The following is an 18747-nucleotide window of genomic DNA, read 5'->3' as shown; positions in this document are numbered from 1 at the left end:
TCCTGCAAAAAGATCATGGAATTCCTCATCCCAAGGTCCTGGAGCTCTCAGGACTGGGGATGCAGGACCCACCTCACCTTTACAGTGTCCCTATGGACCCTTGGGGTCTGTCAGGGGTTCAAAACTTCTGCTTTCCACAGGCGTCTTCCTTGGCGTTAGCCCTTGGATGGATGCCTGCAGCATGCAGAAATCCCTGAATTCCGTCTGGGAATGCCGTGGGCAGAGCAGGGATGCTCTCAGGGCTCATTTCTCTCTGTGCAGGTGTTTTGTCAGGGCTGTCGTGGGCAGGAGACCTCAGGTAGGCTCAGCTGAAAAATTGCTTCCCCAGACTTTAATTTCCCAGGTCCAGTCGAGCTGCTGGGTGCCACCCTCCCTTCCTGCAGGGAGAGATAAGCTGGAAAAAGCAAAATGTGGCCCTGGCTCTGCCTTGCTGGAGTGGAGATTGGAGATTGTCAGGCTCTGCTTTAATCTCTTTTTTTTTTGCTCTCCTTCGCAGGCAGCTGAACTGGGGATGGCATCTGCCTATTACACCTATATCTTCACTAATCTGGTAAGGAGTTTTCCCCAGCTTTTCCTGCCTGAGTGGGGAGTCATTTTAATGGGAGCTGATCCCCCTGACCCGTGGGATCCTTGGGCACAGCACGTGTGCCAGGCAGGGATGTCACCTGCAGCCTGGAATTACAAGGCAAAAACCTGTCCAAACAATAATCAAGATTAATAATTCCAAAAGTATTTCTTTAACAAAAGCTTCCTGTGCACGCGTGGTGTTGGATTTCTGCAATTTTTTTATCAGGTTAATTAATTAGTTCATCTAACAGGTACATCCAACAAGAGGCCAGTTGCCCCAGCAACCCACCCTTGGGTCTGCCCCTTGGAGTTGTTCTGCTTCTTGTTATGTCTCTTAAATTCTGGTGCAAAACAAGATGTCCTCATTAGAAATTCCTGTTGTTAAAATCAGACTAACCAGAATTTTCAAAGAATGTGTTAGGAAGGGTTGGCATATTGTTCTAAAATGTGAGAAAAGGGCAGGAAAATTACTAGAAACTCTACAACTGCATGTTAAAAATCTGTGAGGCTATAAATATATGAAAAATATATTAAAAAAAGGATAAAAAAATCTTCAGGCATCATTCCTGCAGATCTGGGAAGGTCTTTAAAGGCGGAAAATGGTTTTTGCAAAGGCAGGAATTGTGGACATTGTGACAGGAGCTGGTGCAATGGGATGTGCAGGTCCTTGGGAAGCTCCAGCAGATGGGTCGTTCCTGATTGTCCAAATTTTCCTGATTGTCCTGATTTTCCTGATTTGTGGGGGTTATGCTGGTGTTGTCACCTCCCCTCAGAGGTTTCCCTGTGTTGGAAGAGGCCAGGGATGAGCACCTGGAAGGCACCACAGCCCTGTGCCCTCCTCCTGCTGCTCCCTGAGACAAAGCAAGGATGATCCCATAAATGTTGAGGGCACGGGATACCTCCAGAAAAATTGACTTAATGGCCAAGAATGACATTAATGGGGACACAGTGTGGTTAAACCCCTCAGGTCTGGGCTGAACAAGGAGCAGTGTGCTGAGACACCAGTGGAGGAAATCCAAAATAAACAGAGGAACATCTGCAGGGCTGCCGTGGGACGTGAGGGAGGTGCCAGCAGCAGAGCAGGAACCCGGCTGGCAGCGCTGCTGTGGGGCTGCTGGAAACCTGAGGGACTCAGTGGAGAGGTGCCTCCCAGCCCAAGTGATTCTCCCGTTCTCTAATTGCTATTAATATTTCTGGCAGGGAAGCCGGAGCTGAATCACACTTTGTGTTTGGGTGGCAGACAGACGGGAGGGGACGGAGCCAAACGTGTGGGCTGGGGAGCTGGAGTGCAGAGGAGCAGGGGGAGAGGGAAATGGAGGGGTTGGGAGCAATTGGGGCACAGAATGGAGAAGGGATAAGGGGAAGGAGGTGTCAGAGAGAGAGAAACGCCAGGAATGGAAAGGCCACGAGGCTCCTGGCTGGACAGCACTGGGGTTCCTGCTCGGTGCTCAATCCACAGGTCAGTCCAGCAGGACAAACCTCACTGATCCTGTTCATCCCCATGGAACGGGCAGGACAGGCAGAGGAGGGGATGTTCCTGCCGGGGTCAGGCAGGGATGGAGCCTGGGGGGTTGTGGTTTGTGCCCCAAGTCCCAGTGTCACCGGCAGAGCTGCTGAGGGACAACGCCAGACCCAGCCATTCCCACCGCCAGGAAGGATTCCCAGTGCTCCCAACAGCTTCTCCTCTTCCACTTGCCCTCCCCACCCCATTCCCAGTCCCACAGAGCAGGGCTGGGCACACTGGGAGGGATTTCCAGCTGCACACCACCAGCTCAGCCCAGGGATGCTGCTCAGACAACAGAAACATCCCCAAAATGAAGCTCCCATCTCCACCCCCTGCCCTGAGCACGAGTGTGATTAAGCATTTGCTGGAGGTGAAATTTGCCTTTCAGTCCCATTCATCTCGTGGAATGCAGCCGTGGCAGGTGAGAAAGAAATGAGTTTTGTTGCCATTCACTCTCTCAGGGTATTAATCTGTTTATCCAGGTTATTTTAGCACTTTGTCCAAAAGCCCAGCCCTTAGCAGAACTAACTGGATTTTTGGCAGGGATCATTATGGAAAGGTGACATCAGACAAAACCTGGGCAGATGGAAGAGATGTTTAAGGAAATTAGTAATATTTAAATGGGGATTGGAGATGGGAGTGAGCAATTTAGGCTCATAAATCTGGAGGGATTATCAAGCTCCTAATGAACCCTCTGAGGTTCTGCAATCACTGCCTAATAGAAAAGATAAAATCACAGAGAACTACTGTCAAGGGGAGCAAGCAGAAAGATGGCTTAAATGGAGAGAGAACCCATCAGGAAAGGGAACAGAGAGTCTGTAGAGCACTGAGCTGCTTGCAGATGGAAAAATATCTCAGGCAAAAAAGAAAAAAAAAGAGGAGAAAATAGGATAAAATGCTGAATTAAACACCTGCCCTGCAGCTCTAGAGGGGAGTTCTGTTTCTGTCTTTTAGCATTAATTTTATTTAATAAGCACATCCCAGCCGACAGCTCGTGGCGTGGCGCAGCTCTGCTCTCTGTGAGTGTTCCAGGAGGGAATTCTCTGTGTGCTGGGGCACAGGAGGGGAGTTTTGGGGGTGAGGGCCCCCCTGTCCCAGCCTGGTGGCCGCAGGGAATGGCACCAGGGCTCTCCCAGTGGAGCAGATGAGGCTGAACCCTCAGCCCCCGATGGATTTCCATGGGAGCAGAGGCAAAAATGTAAATGTAAAAATATCCACAGGCTCCTTTCCTGCGTGCAAATTCATTATCAGCCTCCTTCAGCCAACTCCAGGGACCCGTTTTTGTCAGCAGCAGCAGCAGCAGCCTGGCAAATTTTGCAGGAGTCCTACTGGAACTCTCAGGTCTGGTGCATTTGTCTTCTCCACATCCATCAGCTGCGTTTGGGGCACTCCTGGCTGCTCTCCTGTCCTCCATCCCCTGGCAAAAAATAATAATCTCCATCCAAGCCAAGTTTTTTTCCTGGCATCTCCACGTGGTGATGATTCCCTTGCTTTGGGGTTTTTGGGAGAGATGGAATTCCCTGAGGAGGTTGCTGGGGTGGTCTCAGAGATGCTCATCATCTCTTCCCTTCTCCCTGCCAGGGCTGGGTCTCCACAGAGCTCACGGCCATGTGAGGGGGGCAATGATGGGCATAATAATAATAATAATAATAATAATAATAATAACAATAATAATAATAGTAAAAAACCCATTGCAAACAGACTGTTGTGCATTGAAGAAATTGTTCCTTCCAGCACTGGAAATCCCTGAAATCAGCAGCACAGAGTAGGAGGGGTGTTGGATGCCTCCAAACCCCTACGCTGCAATTAATTCTTTTAGCTTGTTAATTCTCTGTAGCTTGTTGGGTTTTGTCTTTTTTTTTTTTTTTTTTTTTTTTTTTTTTTTTTTTTTTTTTTTTTTTTTCCCTTCTCTGTTTAGTTTGTCTTTTTTTGGTGGGTTTTTTTTGGGGTTTTTTTGTTGTTGTTTTTTTTTTTTAATAACGTCCAGACCTCAGGCTGGGTTTAAATTTCAAAATATTTGTCAAGGCGATTAGATGGGAATAATTGAAGCAATTAAAATTATTCCTGTGAAGGGGGAAGGTGGAAAGGAGGTTTCCCAGCGCCTTAAGTCAGGCAGAGCAATTCACTGGGTGCAGTTTTGTTCCCTGACAAAATTGTGTGCAGGTGTTGCTGCTGATAAAACAGCTGCCGTGTTCAACTCCCACGGACCAGATAAATCAGTTTGGGGTTGGTTTTTTTTTCTTTTGCCTTGTTTCCTGTTTTCTCTTCTTTGTTTGGTGATTTATAAAGAGGTCTTCATACAGGACGAGGTTTTTTCAAAGCTGAATTGCCAGCCTGGAACTGGAACTGGAGGGGAAATTGGTGTCCAAATCCCCCAGAGTGTCACACGTCTCTGCTGTACCTTGACAGCAGGGTGACATCCCTTGGAAGGGAAGGATGATGTCAAATCAAGCAGAGGGACAGGGAACTACAGATTAGGCTTTGCCCAGGTTTTATGAATTCCATTTTTTGGGTGAAATAATCTTCTGTTTCACCATGAGCTCCAGCACAGGTGAGCTTTGCCCAGGGCTCAGGTTTTATGAATTCCATTTTTTTGGTGAAATAATCTTGTGTTTCACCATGAACTCCAGCACAGTCCGTGGTGTTTGACCTTCCTGCAGCCAGGGGCACCTCCCTGTGCCTTGCCCAGGTGAGGCAGGCACAGCCTCTGGTTACCCTGTGACAAATGTCCCCTCTCAGCCCCGCCAGCCCTCCCGATTCCCAGCAGCTGATGCGGAGTGTTCTGGAGAGCCCCGATCACTGCCGGGATTTATGGATCATATTTTCAGTGGCATGTGGTAGCAGGGCAAACAAATCGGGTTTTTGCAAGGCTGCCAAAGCAATTTCTCCTCATTCTGGTTAGCATGAGGGAAGGAGGGTTTAGACAAAGCACTGACTGTGCCTCCCTGCCTTTTGCTGCCTGAGTCTTCTTTACTTTCTGACCAGATTCCAAATTTTTGGATAAATCATTCTCTCAGATACACTCTCTGAGGTGAGGGTAAATCTCTTTTTTTCCCTCTGCCCTGCTTCCTCCTCCTTTTTTTGTCTTTTTTCAGTCCCAACATTTAGCACTTGACCTCTTTGTGGATTTGTCTCTCTCCAAATCTCAGGCTCCCCGCAGAGAAGTTGTAGTTTGGGCAGTGTATCTTCCTAAAAGTGCTCTTGTTTGAAGAACAGCCTCCAGAATTTAACAGCTGGCTTTGCACGAGGCGGTTCAAGGCACAGTGATGCTTTTTTTGGACGAGAAATCCAATTACAGATAGAAATATGGTTCCCCTAACTTGTCCCTGAGCTCAGTGAGGTCACAACTTCTTTCCCCACCTGAGTGGCCACGTAGCATTGCCTTGAGTAGATCTACCTCATCCACTTACTCAAATTGTTGCTGTGATGACTTTTTTGCCACTTTTTTTTCCCTCCTAGAGAAATTGATTTTTACATGTGGCCCATTAGAAACTTATTGACTCCGTCGATAGTTTATAAATAAATGGAGCCTTTCAGGAAAACCATAGAAAGCACTTAACATAATATTGTCCACTTGAGTAAACAAATAAATGTGTTCTGAGCAGAGCTTTGGGATGATTTACTGCCTTGGCAGCTCGGCTCTGAGGGCGGCAGGATGCAGAGAAGACAAGGAAGGAATTTTCTCCACCTCTAACTGAGGAGATTTGGTGATTTTGGGGGAAAAAAATTGATGCTGGAGAGTGAAGAAGTGACCATTGCAGGGTCAAACTCCTTTTAGGTTCAGTGTTTTAGTTCTGTCTTCCATGACTTGAGGAGGAGAGGTTCTGTTTCCTCAAAGAACCTGCCCTGGGGTACTTCATTAACCCTAAAATGGTGATTAATGACACACACTGGCGATGTCACCAGGGCTGTGCTGAGCTGGCACTGCAGGTTTGGCTCTTGCACAAAAGCTGCCAAGAAATCTCAGGATGGGCGTTGCACTCTGGGTTTGGAGAGCTTTTTGAAGCACCAAACACTCTGGACAAGGAGGTTTTGCCAGAGTGAGGGTTTAATAGAGAAAAGGAGGTTTTGCCAGAGTGAGGGTTTAATAGAGAAAAGGAGGTTTTGCCAGAGTGAGGGTTTAATAGAGAAATGGAAACCTTGGCCCAGTGTTCTCCATCCCACATAAAAAAGGAGAAGGAACAGCACAGAGTGTCCTGGGCTGGTGTAAATCAGCTTTTGGTGCTGTCAGAGGGGCCGGAGGGGAGCGAGGTCAGTGCAGTCTCTGCTCAGTTTACAGCAGGGACTTTCTCCTGCTGAGCACGGTGCTGGAGGCTGTTTTGGAGCCTGTTAATCAGCAGATCCACAAATCCAATGAAGTCCTTGCAGTGATTAGGAGAGGAAGATAAAACTGTGTGTGTGTGTGCAAGGGGGAGAGGAGGGATGGAGTGGGCACCTTGCTGTTGGTGCAGCCTGAATTGAGCAAACCCTGCTCCTTCCAGAGGCTTGGGAGGAGCTCTGGGTGTCCCTGGCAGGGAAAGGAGCCCCTCTTTAGGCTGTCCCCATCCTGCAGGCACTGCCCACTGCCTCCCTGCTGCTCTGGGTTATTAAAGCTGAGATAAGGATCGAGTTTTACACACGGGCTGCAGAACAGCATCACTGGCAAAATCGATGCTGCTCAGGAGCTGCTGCAGTGCTGAGCAGTGCAGGGGCTGCTGCAGGGGGAAAAATCACCAGGAGCCACTCTCTGGAGGGACATCCCAGCATGGCAGGGCTCCATGCTTTAACAAACCCTTTTTTAATCAGGCAGGCTGCTGTGACATGGGTAATTTCCTGCTGGGCTGGCTCTTCCCATGCTGAATCTCCAGCCAATCTTCTCAGGAAGCAGTGGAGCCAGTGGTGAGGGAGGAACTGGACATAATTCCTGGGGTTTGCTTTAGCCTAGGAGCTGATTGCTTAGCTGCAGGTTTGGGATGAAGCCCCATTAGCGAGAGGCTGATGGATGAATGCTGGCTGTGATGTTTTGTGTTGTAAGGCAGGTTTTTAACCCATATCTCTTTTGGGCTGCTCAGCCTGGAGAAGAGAGTCTTTGGAGAGACTTAGAGCACTTCCTAGTGCCTAAATGTGACCTGGAGAGGGATTTTTACACCACCATGGGTGATAGGGAAAGGGGAAATGGTTTTAAGGTGAAGAAAGGTAAATTTAGATGGGATATTGGGAATTGTTCCCTGTGAGGGTGGGGAGGCCCAGGGTGCCCAGAGAGGCCGTGGAAGCGTCCAAGGCCAGGCTGGATGAGGCTTGGAGCAGCCTGGGATGGTGGAAGGTGTCAGGGTGGAATGAGATGCTGCTTAATGCCCCTTCCAACCCAGAGCATTCCATGATCCTGTGTTTCTAAGAGTCGTGCTGCCAGGTACAAATCTCATTCATGTTTCTCACTCTGCACCTCAGTTTCCTCCTCTGCATTCTGGGCATAATAATTCCAATTTCCCCTGGGGCAAGGCAGCTGGGATGTCCCACACTGAGCCAGTGCCAGTGAGAGGAGCAGCGTGTCACTGCTGGGGTGTCCCAGAGTGACACAGGCCGGGCAGGAGGGACAATTAAATAAATTAAAAAAAAAAAGTAGTTTAAAAGAAGACTGGATGTGGCACTCAGTGCCAGGGTTGAGTTGAGGTGTCAGGGTTGTGTTGGACTTGATGATCTTGGAGCTCTTCCAGCCTTGTGATTCTGGGATTGATTCTGGGATTCTGTGAATTCCCTGCCAAACCCGCGGGTGCTGCAGGAGCCAGCTGAGATGGGAGAGGGCTTGTGGGTGCAGAATCCTGGTCAGGATCAGCTGATGCTCCATCCAAGACCTGCAGTGAGTACCACACTCATTCCTGATGGCTTTACATCCCTAACGGAACGGGGACCGCATCCTGCAGATCTGCTCACAGCTCACACCCAGCCACGCCAGAAAACCCAATCTCACGGCTTTGGGATGGGCAGAGCTCAGCTCTGTGCCTTTTATTAACGAGATCCTCCCAGTGACCTCAGTGCTGGGGTCATTCCAGAGGCTTTGTGTGCTGCTGTGAAGTGAGAGCGCAGGTGGAGCGGCGCAGAGATCCAGGGAGTGACTTCATCCTCTAATAACTCCTCCAGCGCCGTCTCCCAGGGAACCCCGTGGAATTCAATTAGCTAATGTGTGCCTAGCACTCGGAAAAATATAGCATGCCACGGAATTGCTAAGTGTTGTTATTTAACAGCACACATTCCGTGGTTGCAGCCCTGTAGTAGCAGTCAGAAAATCTACACCGTAATTGCCTGCTGGTGCCTGCTGCTGAATTTGCTGTGATGGCAGCAAGGCCTGGGGATTTTTGTCTTTCTGTAAAAAAGTTCATTAATTTTGGCTGCAGATCCTCCGGGTCTAATTTGTTTTTTGTGGTTTGTATTTTTTTTTTTTTTTTAACTGAGCTCTCTTGAAACAGAATATTGACATGTGGTGGGTGTTTTAAAAAAAAAACAAGACTGGAAAGAGGGGGAGGAACTCAGACAGGCAGGATTTATGTCCCTGAAATTCACCTTGGCGTGATTCCTGGTGGTCTTCTCTGTACCTCACATTGGACTGAAATTGAGACCAAGTTTTGGGTAGTTATTGAAATTCCTCCAATGCAGGGAGAGGGATAAAAAAACCCCCAAAAAAACAGTGGGAGGAAAAGTGGGAGCTGCTGTTTGCACCCATCTTTTTGGTGGCATTTTCTGAAGGCCTGTGGTTACAAAGCTGTGTTTGCACAAGTGGAAGAGGCTTGGAGTCCCCTCTCAAAGAGGGTGTCAGAGTTATTCTCCTCTTTGTTCTTATTGCACTGAGAATCTTGGAACCTGCAGAAGCTCCAGCCAGCACTGAGGAAAAGGGAGAGTAACTCCAGGAGGAGAAAAAGGCAGCTGGGAAATTTTTGTGTAGGAATCAAGTTCACTGCATCTCAGAGAGAAATCCTTGGCTCTCCACCTGAAAACACCCCTGAGATCAGGGGTTTTCCACCCCTTGTCCTGCCTGTGGTTGCCTCTTGCAGCGTGGGAGGAGGGCAGGACGGGTGGGAAATCAGCTGAGAAGTGCAGGTCTCACATAGCAAATGAGGTTTTGTTTGCAAAACGTGGGTTTGGAAATGTCAAGCGTGGCGAATGAGTGTGTGAAAAGGAAAAGAAAAAACAAAACCCCAAAAATATTAAAAAAAAAAAAAAAAAAGGGGACAGAAGCTGAGCTGGCAGCTCGAGGAGTATCAGGATGCTCTCACCCCTTTACCCTCTGCAGCAAAGCCTGACCTTACCAAATCTCTCTTATCCCACTGCAAATGAAGTGTGTCCCCCTGGGGTGGTTTATCTCCATCTCATTGCATAGGCAGCTCACGGCTCATTTCCTCCTGACCCGGCTCTGCTGGCTGCTCCTGTGCTCAAATCATGGAAAGACACTTAATGGCCAAAGATTGGAGCTGGAGCAGAGGGAAGGGACGGGGAGCAGTGGGTGGAAGGGGTTGTGTCCAGGCCATGCCACCCCTGCGTGTCACTGAGGTGACAGCCACAGAAACGGGTTTTCTGCAGCTGGAGGTTTGCCTGGGAAAATGGATACGGAGAGGGTTGGATGTAGGAAAAGGCCAAATCTTGCACGAAGCAGCCAGTGGTGATGGGAGCTGGGCAAAGCTGCTGGTGATGTTTGAACCAGAGGAAATTCCTGGCTCAGGAGCCTGTCGGGGTCTGGCCGTGGTGGTTTTGCAGGCAGAGAGTCCTGAATTTACCCAGGGAAAGTGGGAAAAGATCCCTTCAGGGGTTGGTTCTGACCATGGCACAGCCAGGGCAGCAGGACCCGTGGGTTCAGCCCTGTGGCTGTGCCTGGCCGGGGTGAACCTCACTCCTGCCTCAGTTTCCCCACGTGAAGTGAGACCATTTCATTCCCTCATCCAGTAATTGCTTATTTAAAGATCAGACCATAACAAAACGCTCCACTTCAAAAGCTTGGAAGTGTTTTCAGGGGAGAAAAGGCACAATAAATAAACAAAGGCACCGATTTCAGCTGCCCTGAGGCTGGGGGCGAGCTGGCACGAGATGAAACTTTTGGATTTTGAACAAAACATCTCATTTTCCTCCTGGATATCCCGACTCCAAGAGGGCAGTGGGGCAGCTCTTTGCCTGGTGCCCTGCAGGATTCGCCTGGAGGCTCTGGCTGCGGGGAGAGAGGATTTTACAGGGGTTGAACATCCTTCCTGCTGCTCTGCCTGCAGCCAGCGTCTCCTCCAGCCCAGCTCCTCGTTAGCCATCTGCCCTGCTCGCTGGGGCTGACAGGATGCCCTGGGTGGATGGATCACCTGTCAGCGAGGCAGGGCCACGGTATCATTCAAACAAATCAATAGCTCACGGGCAATTTCATGTTTTACCCGACGTTCACCTGGCGGCGTGTCGGAAAACGTGCTTCATCCTGGGTTCGATCACATTCCCATGGGTTTTGGCTGGGCTGGAAGAGTGTTGTCAGTCCCCATGTTTGGGAGATTTACGGGAATTGCTCCTGCGTGCCCAGCAAAGAGAAAAAGTGGCTCGACTTGCTGGAATCTCGTCCCCCAAGGAGCTCAGGGATGTCTGTAGCTGCAATGGGCATCCAGTAATTGCTGAAACTGTCACTCCCACCTTCTCACTCCACTTCAGCAATTAGCAGAAGAGAAATTAGTGAGGAAAGTGCCGTTATTCCCTGCTAATAGGACAAGGAAGGCTGGACTCTTCCTCAGGCTTTGTTGTGTAGCTGCTTCCATGGACGTGAGGAGCAAAAACGAGCCCTCTGGTTTTGCTTTAATTATTTTCTATGTAGTTGGTTTTGTACTTCTTACCACTTGCAGAAATGCCAGAGGAGGCTCCCAGCTCCAAAACCCACAGTCAAGTCACCCTCCAAACCTCCCCAGGGTTTTTGGGTGGCATCTCCTCCTGGTACCTGGCAGCAGAAAGGAGCAGTGCAGGGTTGGGTTTTTTTAGGATTAGGTAGAATTCTGTTCCTCCTCCTGTGGGAAAGAACTGATTTAATTTAACAGTTGAAACTTGGTGTCACCAAACCGGATGTGATGCTCGAGTAGCTTCACTCAGCAGGCGAGCGACACCCTCTTTGAAGGGTTTTGGGTGGTTTTTTGTGGAATATGGACAATGAAGTGTTGGACTTGGGCGATATCTTCATTAAAAGCCTGAGGTGAGCAGCACCCTGAGTCAAATCCTGGCTAAAACCCCGGCTCTCCCTTCCAACAGCTGGATGGGTGTCACATCCAGGATCTCCCAGGGCACTGAGTGGGTTTGAAGCTTTCAGTGCCTGTTTTCCCCTCTAATCCCATTCCATCTCTTGGGCTGCTGTAGGAGTTTTCCCTGCAGCGCCTGGACAGCCTGCTGGACGACAGAGTCAACATCCTGGGATTCTCCATTTTCAACCAGTCTCACGCCTTCTTCCAAGAGTTTGTGCAGAGCCTCAACCAGTCCTGGCAGGAGAATTGTGACCACGCTCCTTTTACTGGGCCAGCAGTAAGTAAAGTCCATTCCCATCTCCCAGCACCTCCCTGAGCTGGGAGCTGTGATAAACCATGGGGAAAAAAAAAAATAATCCTTGTGGGAAGAGCTTCAGGATGGTCCTGAGCAATGCAGGGGTATAAACTCTAGGCTCAAATAAATTTTTGAAAGTTATTTAAATTATTCAATAATTGAATTATTTAATCCTATTCAATCTTGTGCTAAAGGGCTCAGGGATATCCCCAGGCTGCTGTTGTAGCTCAGATTGGATTTTGTGGGGAGATGCTGGTCTAGGAATGGGAAGGAAGAGCCAGAGCAGAACATTTTTATTAAGTAGGTAGGAGAGGACTCGAGCTGTCAATCTGTGATTTACAGAGGAGTCTCCCAATGTGAAAATACCAAAACGACCCTGAAAGTCAGAGCTGCCCAAAGCACCTTGGGGTGCAGAGCTTCTCTGTGCTGGACTGGGAGCACAGCTCTAAATCCAAGCCTAACCTTGACTGGGATTGTATTTCTCTGTGGGTGCAGGGGATGATGCAGCTCAGATTCGTATTTTCCCCTCGTGAAGTTTATCCCTGTGTGTTGAAACTCCAGGAAAATGTCTGGTGGAAGGGGGACTGTGGCTGCAGATGGCACAGGGGTCAGGCAGATGCCGAGGGGCTGTGCTGTGCTCCAGCATCTCCCTGAGGAGTGTGCACATCAGCACTGGAGTATTCCCCAGGGATTCTCCACCACTGGGAGAGCTTGCAAAGCAGATTTGCCACATCACAGCTGCAGCTGCAGGAGGGGAGAGAGAGAGAGGAAAATATCATCAGCTGAACCCTTTGCATGGATTTTTATGAACTCAGAGCCCCCTTGACGAGCTGAGCTGCTGAAAACCTCCTTATTGTCACCACAAAGGGATCATAAAGAGGCAAAATAAGGAGATTTTTGCCCTTTGTGTCCACATCCTTTGGCTTGACTTGAGCTTATGTGCCTGGGACCATCCTGCTCTCCCTCCCACCCAGAGGCAGCTGTAAGCAGCTTGCCCTGTTCAGTCTCCACAGGATTTCTACCAGGAAGATCCTTTTTGGATTGCAGGGGCTGTCGAGAGACATTAAAAACAAATTTCCTCCTGCTAGTGCAAACAGGAGACAGCAGGAGCCAGCAGCAGGTGCGATGGGGAAATGAAAATTCTCATTTTAGGTTCTTACCCTGCCTTGTCTTGAGCATCCAGCAAAAGCTGTGGGTGGGAGGATGTGAGATGATGATGCCTGGGGGGGGGGCTGGAATTCTTCAAGATGCCACATCCCAGGTGATGGGAAAAGGATTTGAGGGTAGGGAAGTTACAGGGCAGAGGTGAAATATTCTCAAGCAGAGTTTCTTTTGTCTGTGAGGTGAATCCAGGACCTTTCTGCCTCTGCTGTTGGAAATCTGGCAGGGAGCATCTCTCTGTGTTAGAGCTTCTCTTTCCAGGCCTGGGAAGGAGTGGGATAACTCATCCTAAAGAGAGGAAAGGAAGCTCAACAGCTGGAAGTGACAGGAGGGAGGTTTCCTGTGAGCTGCAGAAATCCCAGGGCATTCTTGCTGGAGCTGAGGAAGCATCTGACAAAGGAGGAGGGAGCTGCCTGCTCTAATGCCATTCTCATTAATCACATTGCAAAGAAAGGAAATCAGAGAAAATCATTCAAATTACAGATGGCTAGATTTGGTAATTAGAATTTAGGCTAAAACAGATGTTTGTAATTAAGTGTTTATGTCATTGAATAAAATCCAGATTGCAAAGTCTATTTCACAGGGTTTTAATGGTTTTAATTCCCCGTGTTGGGTTTGGGGGCAAAGATACAGCTGATAATGTTCTAGGGAAGGAAGCAAAAAAAAACCCCACGTGGCAAAACGCAGAGCAGCCAAACCTGTTCATGTTTCAGTGTCAAGAATTGTCAAGAATTTGGCTTTGGGGTTTGAGGGAAGTCCCCCAAGCCCCGTGGATTTTCCGTGGAGCTCTGATATTGCAGAGGGACAGAAAACCACCAGGGCTCTGCACAAATCAGACTGTGCAGGCGAGGGAGAGAATCAATTTGTTAGCAGACAAATTGGCTTGTTTGTGACAGAGGGACAAAGCTGTGGTTCAAAATGAGGATGTGGAAGGAGTGAGAGGTTTTTATAGTGACATGGGGAGAGTTGAGGAACATCCAGGAGGGCAGCAACAGATCCCTCTGGCTGGATCTGCCTGGAGGACACTGCAAAGGTCTCTTTTCACTCCTTTGCTGAAGGTTATGATCTCAAAACTTTGTGGTTTACATCTGTTCCATGCAAAGCCAGGCTGCAGGGAAGGAATTCCTATTCCATGCCACGAGGACTTGATCCCGTGTATCTCCACACTCTCCCCAATACTTAAATTGCTTGAAATCATAAAGGGCACTGGCAGAAATCCTAATGAATTTTCCAGAGTTCAGGAGTAAAACATTCCAATCAATAATGTCAAATGCTTCACTGAGATCTACAAGTCTCTTGCTCACCAGCTAATAAGGGATTAACTGCTCAGGGAAAATGGAAATGGAAACCCAGCAGGAGAAAATTAAAAATGCTGGGCCAATATTCTGATTTGGTAGGAAAAGGGGGAAAATTTGGGTTCGCGGGGGTTGTGTTTGGTCTGATAAGAGTTTCATTTGTCCACCTGATGTTAATATGGTTCCTGATTCAGGAGAGGAATTGCTAATTGGGTGTGACATCCTGTAACCTGAATGGGATGAGGTTCATAATTAAAGCTGAGTGCATGGAAAGAGCTTCATGGAACAGGGGCAGAGGACAGGACAGGCTGGAGCAGCCCTGTCAGGAAAAGAATTTATATTGAAGGGATAAAAGAAAGGTGAGGAGAAGGATTTATCAGCTTCTTGAAGAATTCTGGAAAAGGTTTTCCAGGAGGGGAATATTTAGGTCAGCATTAGCAGGTTGGAGGAGTGAAAGGGCCCTGGTGTTGTCAGAGCTGGTGTTTGGGGTTTTGATGGCATCGGGCTGGAACCCTGCCTTTTAATTTAGGATGACTTGTAGGTTTGGAGGGTTTTGTGCTTCTTTTCGGGTGTCTGATCCCACACCAACGTGGTCAGTGAGGTCTCACCACTGGCCTGAGTAAGATCAAGCAGGGTTAACTCCAAATTAGCAAAGCCCAGGGTTTGTTGGGATCACTGAGCTGGGTGAGATTGCCCCTGCAGGGCCACTGGCAGCAGAGAATAAACCTGGTCAGGCTCTGGGAGGAGGAGAGGATGCAGAAACCACAGCCAGGAGAAGGTGGGGAAAGCAGCCCCAGGCTGGAGACTGAACCCTCTGCCAGGAGCTGGGATGGGAAGAGGATGCTCTTGGAAGTATCCATGAGGAAAATGCATCTTTGATAGTAATGAGCTGCAACAGCTTAATTCCAGCAGAGTCAGGAGGTGACGGTAATTAAAACTGAAATCTCAGTCGCAACAGTGAGCACGAGGGAGAAAATAGCTGACTGGTAACGAGCCCAAAGCCATGGAAACTGCTGTGCACAGGTGAGAAGCGGGCTCTGTGAGACTTGGTGGCCAAAAATCCTGGGCAAAGGCAGCCAAAGCCAAGGTGAGTAGGAGAGGGGAGGAGCTCTGTCACTTTGGACATTCCCTCAGCAGTGCTGTTCCAGCAGGAACTGGAGGTTGTAGTGAGGGATGGATGATTGCTGTGGGATGTGAAAGGCAGGATTTGGCTGCTGAACAAGCAGATCCAGCAAAACCTCCTTCCTTGTGGGTCTGCCTGTCAGAGAAGGGGTCAGAAAAGGCTGCCCATGATGGCTGAAACGTCACAGTCGAGTTTTCTTCTGTAGGACCAGGCAGTGGATCTCAGGAGCAATTCCCCCTGGAAATTCCTCCTTCTCTCAGGAGCATTGCCCCTGGCCAGCAGATTGACCAGAGCCACCAAAACGCTGAAAAACCTCCCCTGATTAGGAAAGGATAACTGCAGAAACTGAGATAGGAAGGATTGGGAAGGAACAGGGACGAGCAGAGATAGAGAGATGACAGTGATGGATGAAACCAGCCTGCACAGAGGGCATCCCAGCGACCCCAGGCTGTGCAGAGAACACCCTCCAGCTCTGAGGCGCAGCAGGACGATTTTTGTGTTCCAAGCTGATTGCCCTGGTTTGAAAATACAGCTGTCTACTAAGGAAGGCAGGAGCCTCCCTTGAAATGGAGAATGGAAACCCCCTCCCTCTGAATTATTATAATTTTGAAATTAAGGGTCTCTCAGGCAAAGATGTGAGAATAGGAATAACAATTCTTCACCAGGAAAAATAAAATAAAAATGCAGTAGTACAAAATAAACCCACTGCCAGAGTCAGCACACGCCCTGACCCCTGTTGTTGTTCAGGGTGTTGGTGTCAGCCCAGCCCAGCCCTCCTGCAGTGACAGATGTGGGTCTGTTGGAGCAATGATCCTGTCCCAGGGTGGAGTTTCCCTCTGAAGCTCCAGTGGTGCTGAGCTGGGTCTGGTCTCCTCTGGGAATCCAGTGCAGACAGGCTGTGCTGGGCTTCTGAACCCCAGGGCTGATCCAGGGGGGAATGCTGGGCTCCTCCCCCTGGGTGGAGCCTGTCCCAGTGGGCTGCTGGAATTGTCTGAGCCCTGCAGTGAGCCTGGCTGGCCCATGAACAGCAGATGCCCCTGGAGGGAGGATGGCTCCTGGAAGGGATAAAGAACGCTGCCCTGTGGGAACTGACAGTGTCAGAACATGGATTTTTAGGCTCCAGGCGGAATCCTGAAGCCTGTGGGAAAACCAAGGACAGAACTCTCTCAGTCTGGCCTGAGAAATCACAGGGAGGAACCCAAAACAACCTTGTAGATCCTGTCCTCCTGACTCCTGGTGTTTCTCCAACTTGTTTGCTGGCAGAGATATTTACAAAAAGGTGGAGCCCTAAAGGACCAATGCTCTTCATTGTACCCAAACACTGCATAAAAAGACTCTGCCTTTCAACAAACTTCGCTATAAACCCTCTGAAGAAATCGGGACTTCTGCATGTCCTGAATCATCCTGATACCGCTCCACCTGCTTTTAATAGAACACAAACTGCTGGTTACATCTTGCATTTCGCCCTAAACCCCTGACTTTTCCCTGCCTGTCCCTCCCCAGCTGTCCTCGGCGCTGCTGTTCGACGCCGTGTACGCCGTGGTGACGGCGGTGCAGGAGCTGAACCGCAGCCAGGAGATCGGCGTCAAGCCGCTGTCCTGCGGCTCCGCACAGATCTGGCAGCACGGCACCAGCCTCATGAACTACCTGAGAATGGTGAGAGGGGGCTGAGGGCTGCTCCTCGCTGCCAGCAGCAGGGCTCTTTGAAGGGAGTGAAAAAAAAGAGATCTGAGGGTTTGGGTTGTCACCGGCCTTGGAAGGACATGAAACTCTTCCTGTTTCAGGCTTTGCTGCAGAAAAGCTGGAATTCAATTTTTAAATTTTATTTTTTTTTTTTAAAGTATAATTGTTTCTAAGCGATTTGAGCTCTGACTTCAGTTGATACGAGATCACACAGTACAGTTGCTCAGAGGTCAGGGGCAAGATGCGAGTTCCCCTATGGGTTTGGGCTCCTTTGAACCCAAAATTGCCATTTCTGGAACCAAACAAGCCTAAATCTGGCATGAGAACACTCTGAAATTCCATCCTTGGGAAATAGTTGGAGTTTGTGGCTCCTCAGAGCTGAGGTGACCATGCAGCAGGAGCAGGTTTCTGAGGCTGTTTGGGTGTAAATGAGACAAGGACATTTTAAAAGAGTTTTTTATTTATAAGTTTTTTGGGGTTTTTTTACCCCCATAGGAGACCTCAGCTGAATCAGAGCATTTTTCCACTTTGGCCTATTGGTTTAAACCTCACCTTTAGCCAGGGACAACAAAATCCTCCAGCTCCCCATAGCTCTGCTGCTTGGAGACACAGTGGTCTGAGCCTTGGGATGGAGGGAGGCAGTGAGGGGGTGTGGAGCTGATTTATCCAAAGCAAAGAAATCTGAGGATTCCTGCACCTCGTGCTGCTGATTCCCTCCTCCTCTGCGTGTCTTTTCTCCTCTATCCAGACTCCAGAAATACTCAGGTTGAGATTAAAAGGTTGCATTGCTGCACCTTCTGGGCGTGTGGGGTGTGTGGGGCCGTCCCTCGTGTCTCTGGGGTGGTTCTGGGGTGGGGCAGCCTCGCTGGGCGCTGTAACTGAGTCTCTCTTGGACAGGTAGAATTGGAAGGTCTCACCGGCCACATCGAATTCAACAGCAAAGGCCAACGCTCCAACTACGCCCTGAAAATCCTGCAGCACACACGGGGCGGCTTCCGGCAGGTGAGAGCAGCCAGGGGAGGGCTGGCAGCGTGTCCTGGGTGTCCCTGGCTCAGGGGGATGCTCTGAGGACCAAAAGATGTGGGTTTCTTATCTTTTCTTCATGTTAGAGCCAGGATTTTTACACGGGAGTCGCAGTTTTCTCGTGTTCGGACTCAGAGTTTATTAATCCTTATCTGTGCTACAGCCTCAGGAGTCGTGAGCTCTAACTGGCAAGGCAGAAAATGGAGGTGTCTCTAACTCTTCCCGAGGTTATTTAAGTGCTGATCACCCGATAAAGAGGTGACACCCATATTATTTATGCTTTTGACCCAGTAATTGACCGCCCAAGGCTGCAATGCAGACCTTTCTCACCCAATTAGAAGAAAATACCCAAAACCAAGAAGGAAAAGGTGAAGAAGGACTTAGACAATACCCTAAATCCTCCATATTGCCCCATATACATTACTATATACTAAAATCTTAAATCCTAATTTTTTCACCCTGTAAGATCATTCAAACTCCACAACCCCAGTGCTGTCCACTCAGTTTTGGGATCCTGTTCCAATGACCTCAGGTCAAATGCAGTGTTTTGCTTGAGGGTCAGTGCCTTTTAGAACAGGAAGCCTGAAATTCTCAGCCTCCAACCAAAAGGGGCTGTGGACCCGCCTCGTTTGCCCCCTGAGGTGCTCAGGGTGTTTGGGGTGTCGCCTCAGCTCTGGCTGAGCCCTGGCTGGCGAACTCAAACTGTTTGATTTCATCAGGAACGTGCCTGAGGATAATTTGGATTTGTCTGAATCTATCAGGTGCTGGAGGGGGCGATGGCAGAGCCAGTCTCTGGCCTGTCACAGGGGCTAATTCAGGGCAGGGAGTCTGTGCCAGCTGCAAGCTCACCCTCATGAGCCTTTAGTTCTTAAGCT

The 18747-nt window shown here is 49.2% G+C and overlaps 1 protein-coding gene across 1 annotated transcript in view; it reads left to right on the top strand.

Annotated features, from left to right (window-relative positions):
- The window catches only part of GRIK4 (glutamate ionotropic receptor kainate type subunit 4), a 122119-nt gene that overhangs the window by 69538 nt on the left and 33834 nt on the right, over positions 1-18747 (top strand). Inside the window, exons 6-9 of the mRNA XM_066334950.1 lie at positions 497-550; positions 11408-11569; positions 16670-16822; positions 17747-17851. Of these exons, the coding sequence (XP_066191047.1) occupies positions 497-550; positions 11408-11569; positions 16670-16822; positions 17747-17851 (474 nt within the window). The remainder of the gene's footprint in view (positions 1-496; positions 551-11407; positions 11570-16669; positions 16823-17746; positions 17852-18747) is intronic.

Source organism: Sylvia atricapilla, chromosome 23, assembly GCF_009819655.1.
Source record: "Sylvia atricapilla isolate bSylAtr1 chromosome 23, bSylAtr1.pri, whole genome shotgun sequence".
Classification (NCBI taxonomy): domain Eukaryota; kingdom Metazoa; phylum Chordata; class Aves; order Passeriformes; family Sylviidae; genus Sylvia; species Sylvia atricapilla.
Note: the sequence above shows the minus strand (reverse complement) of the source record. Positions and strands in the feature narration are given on the sequence as shown.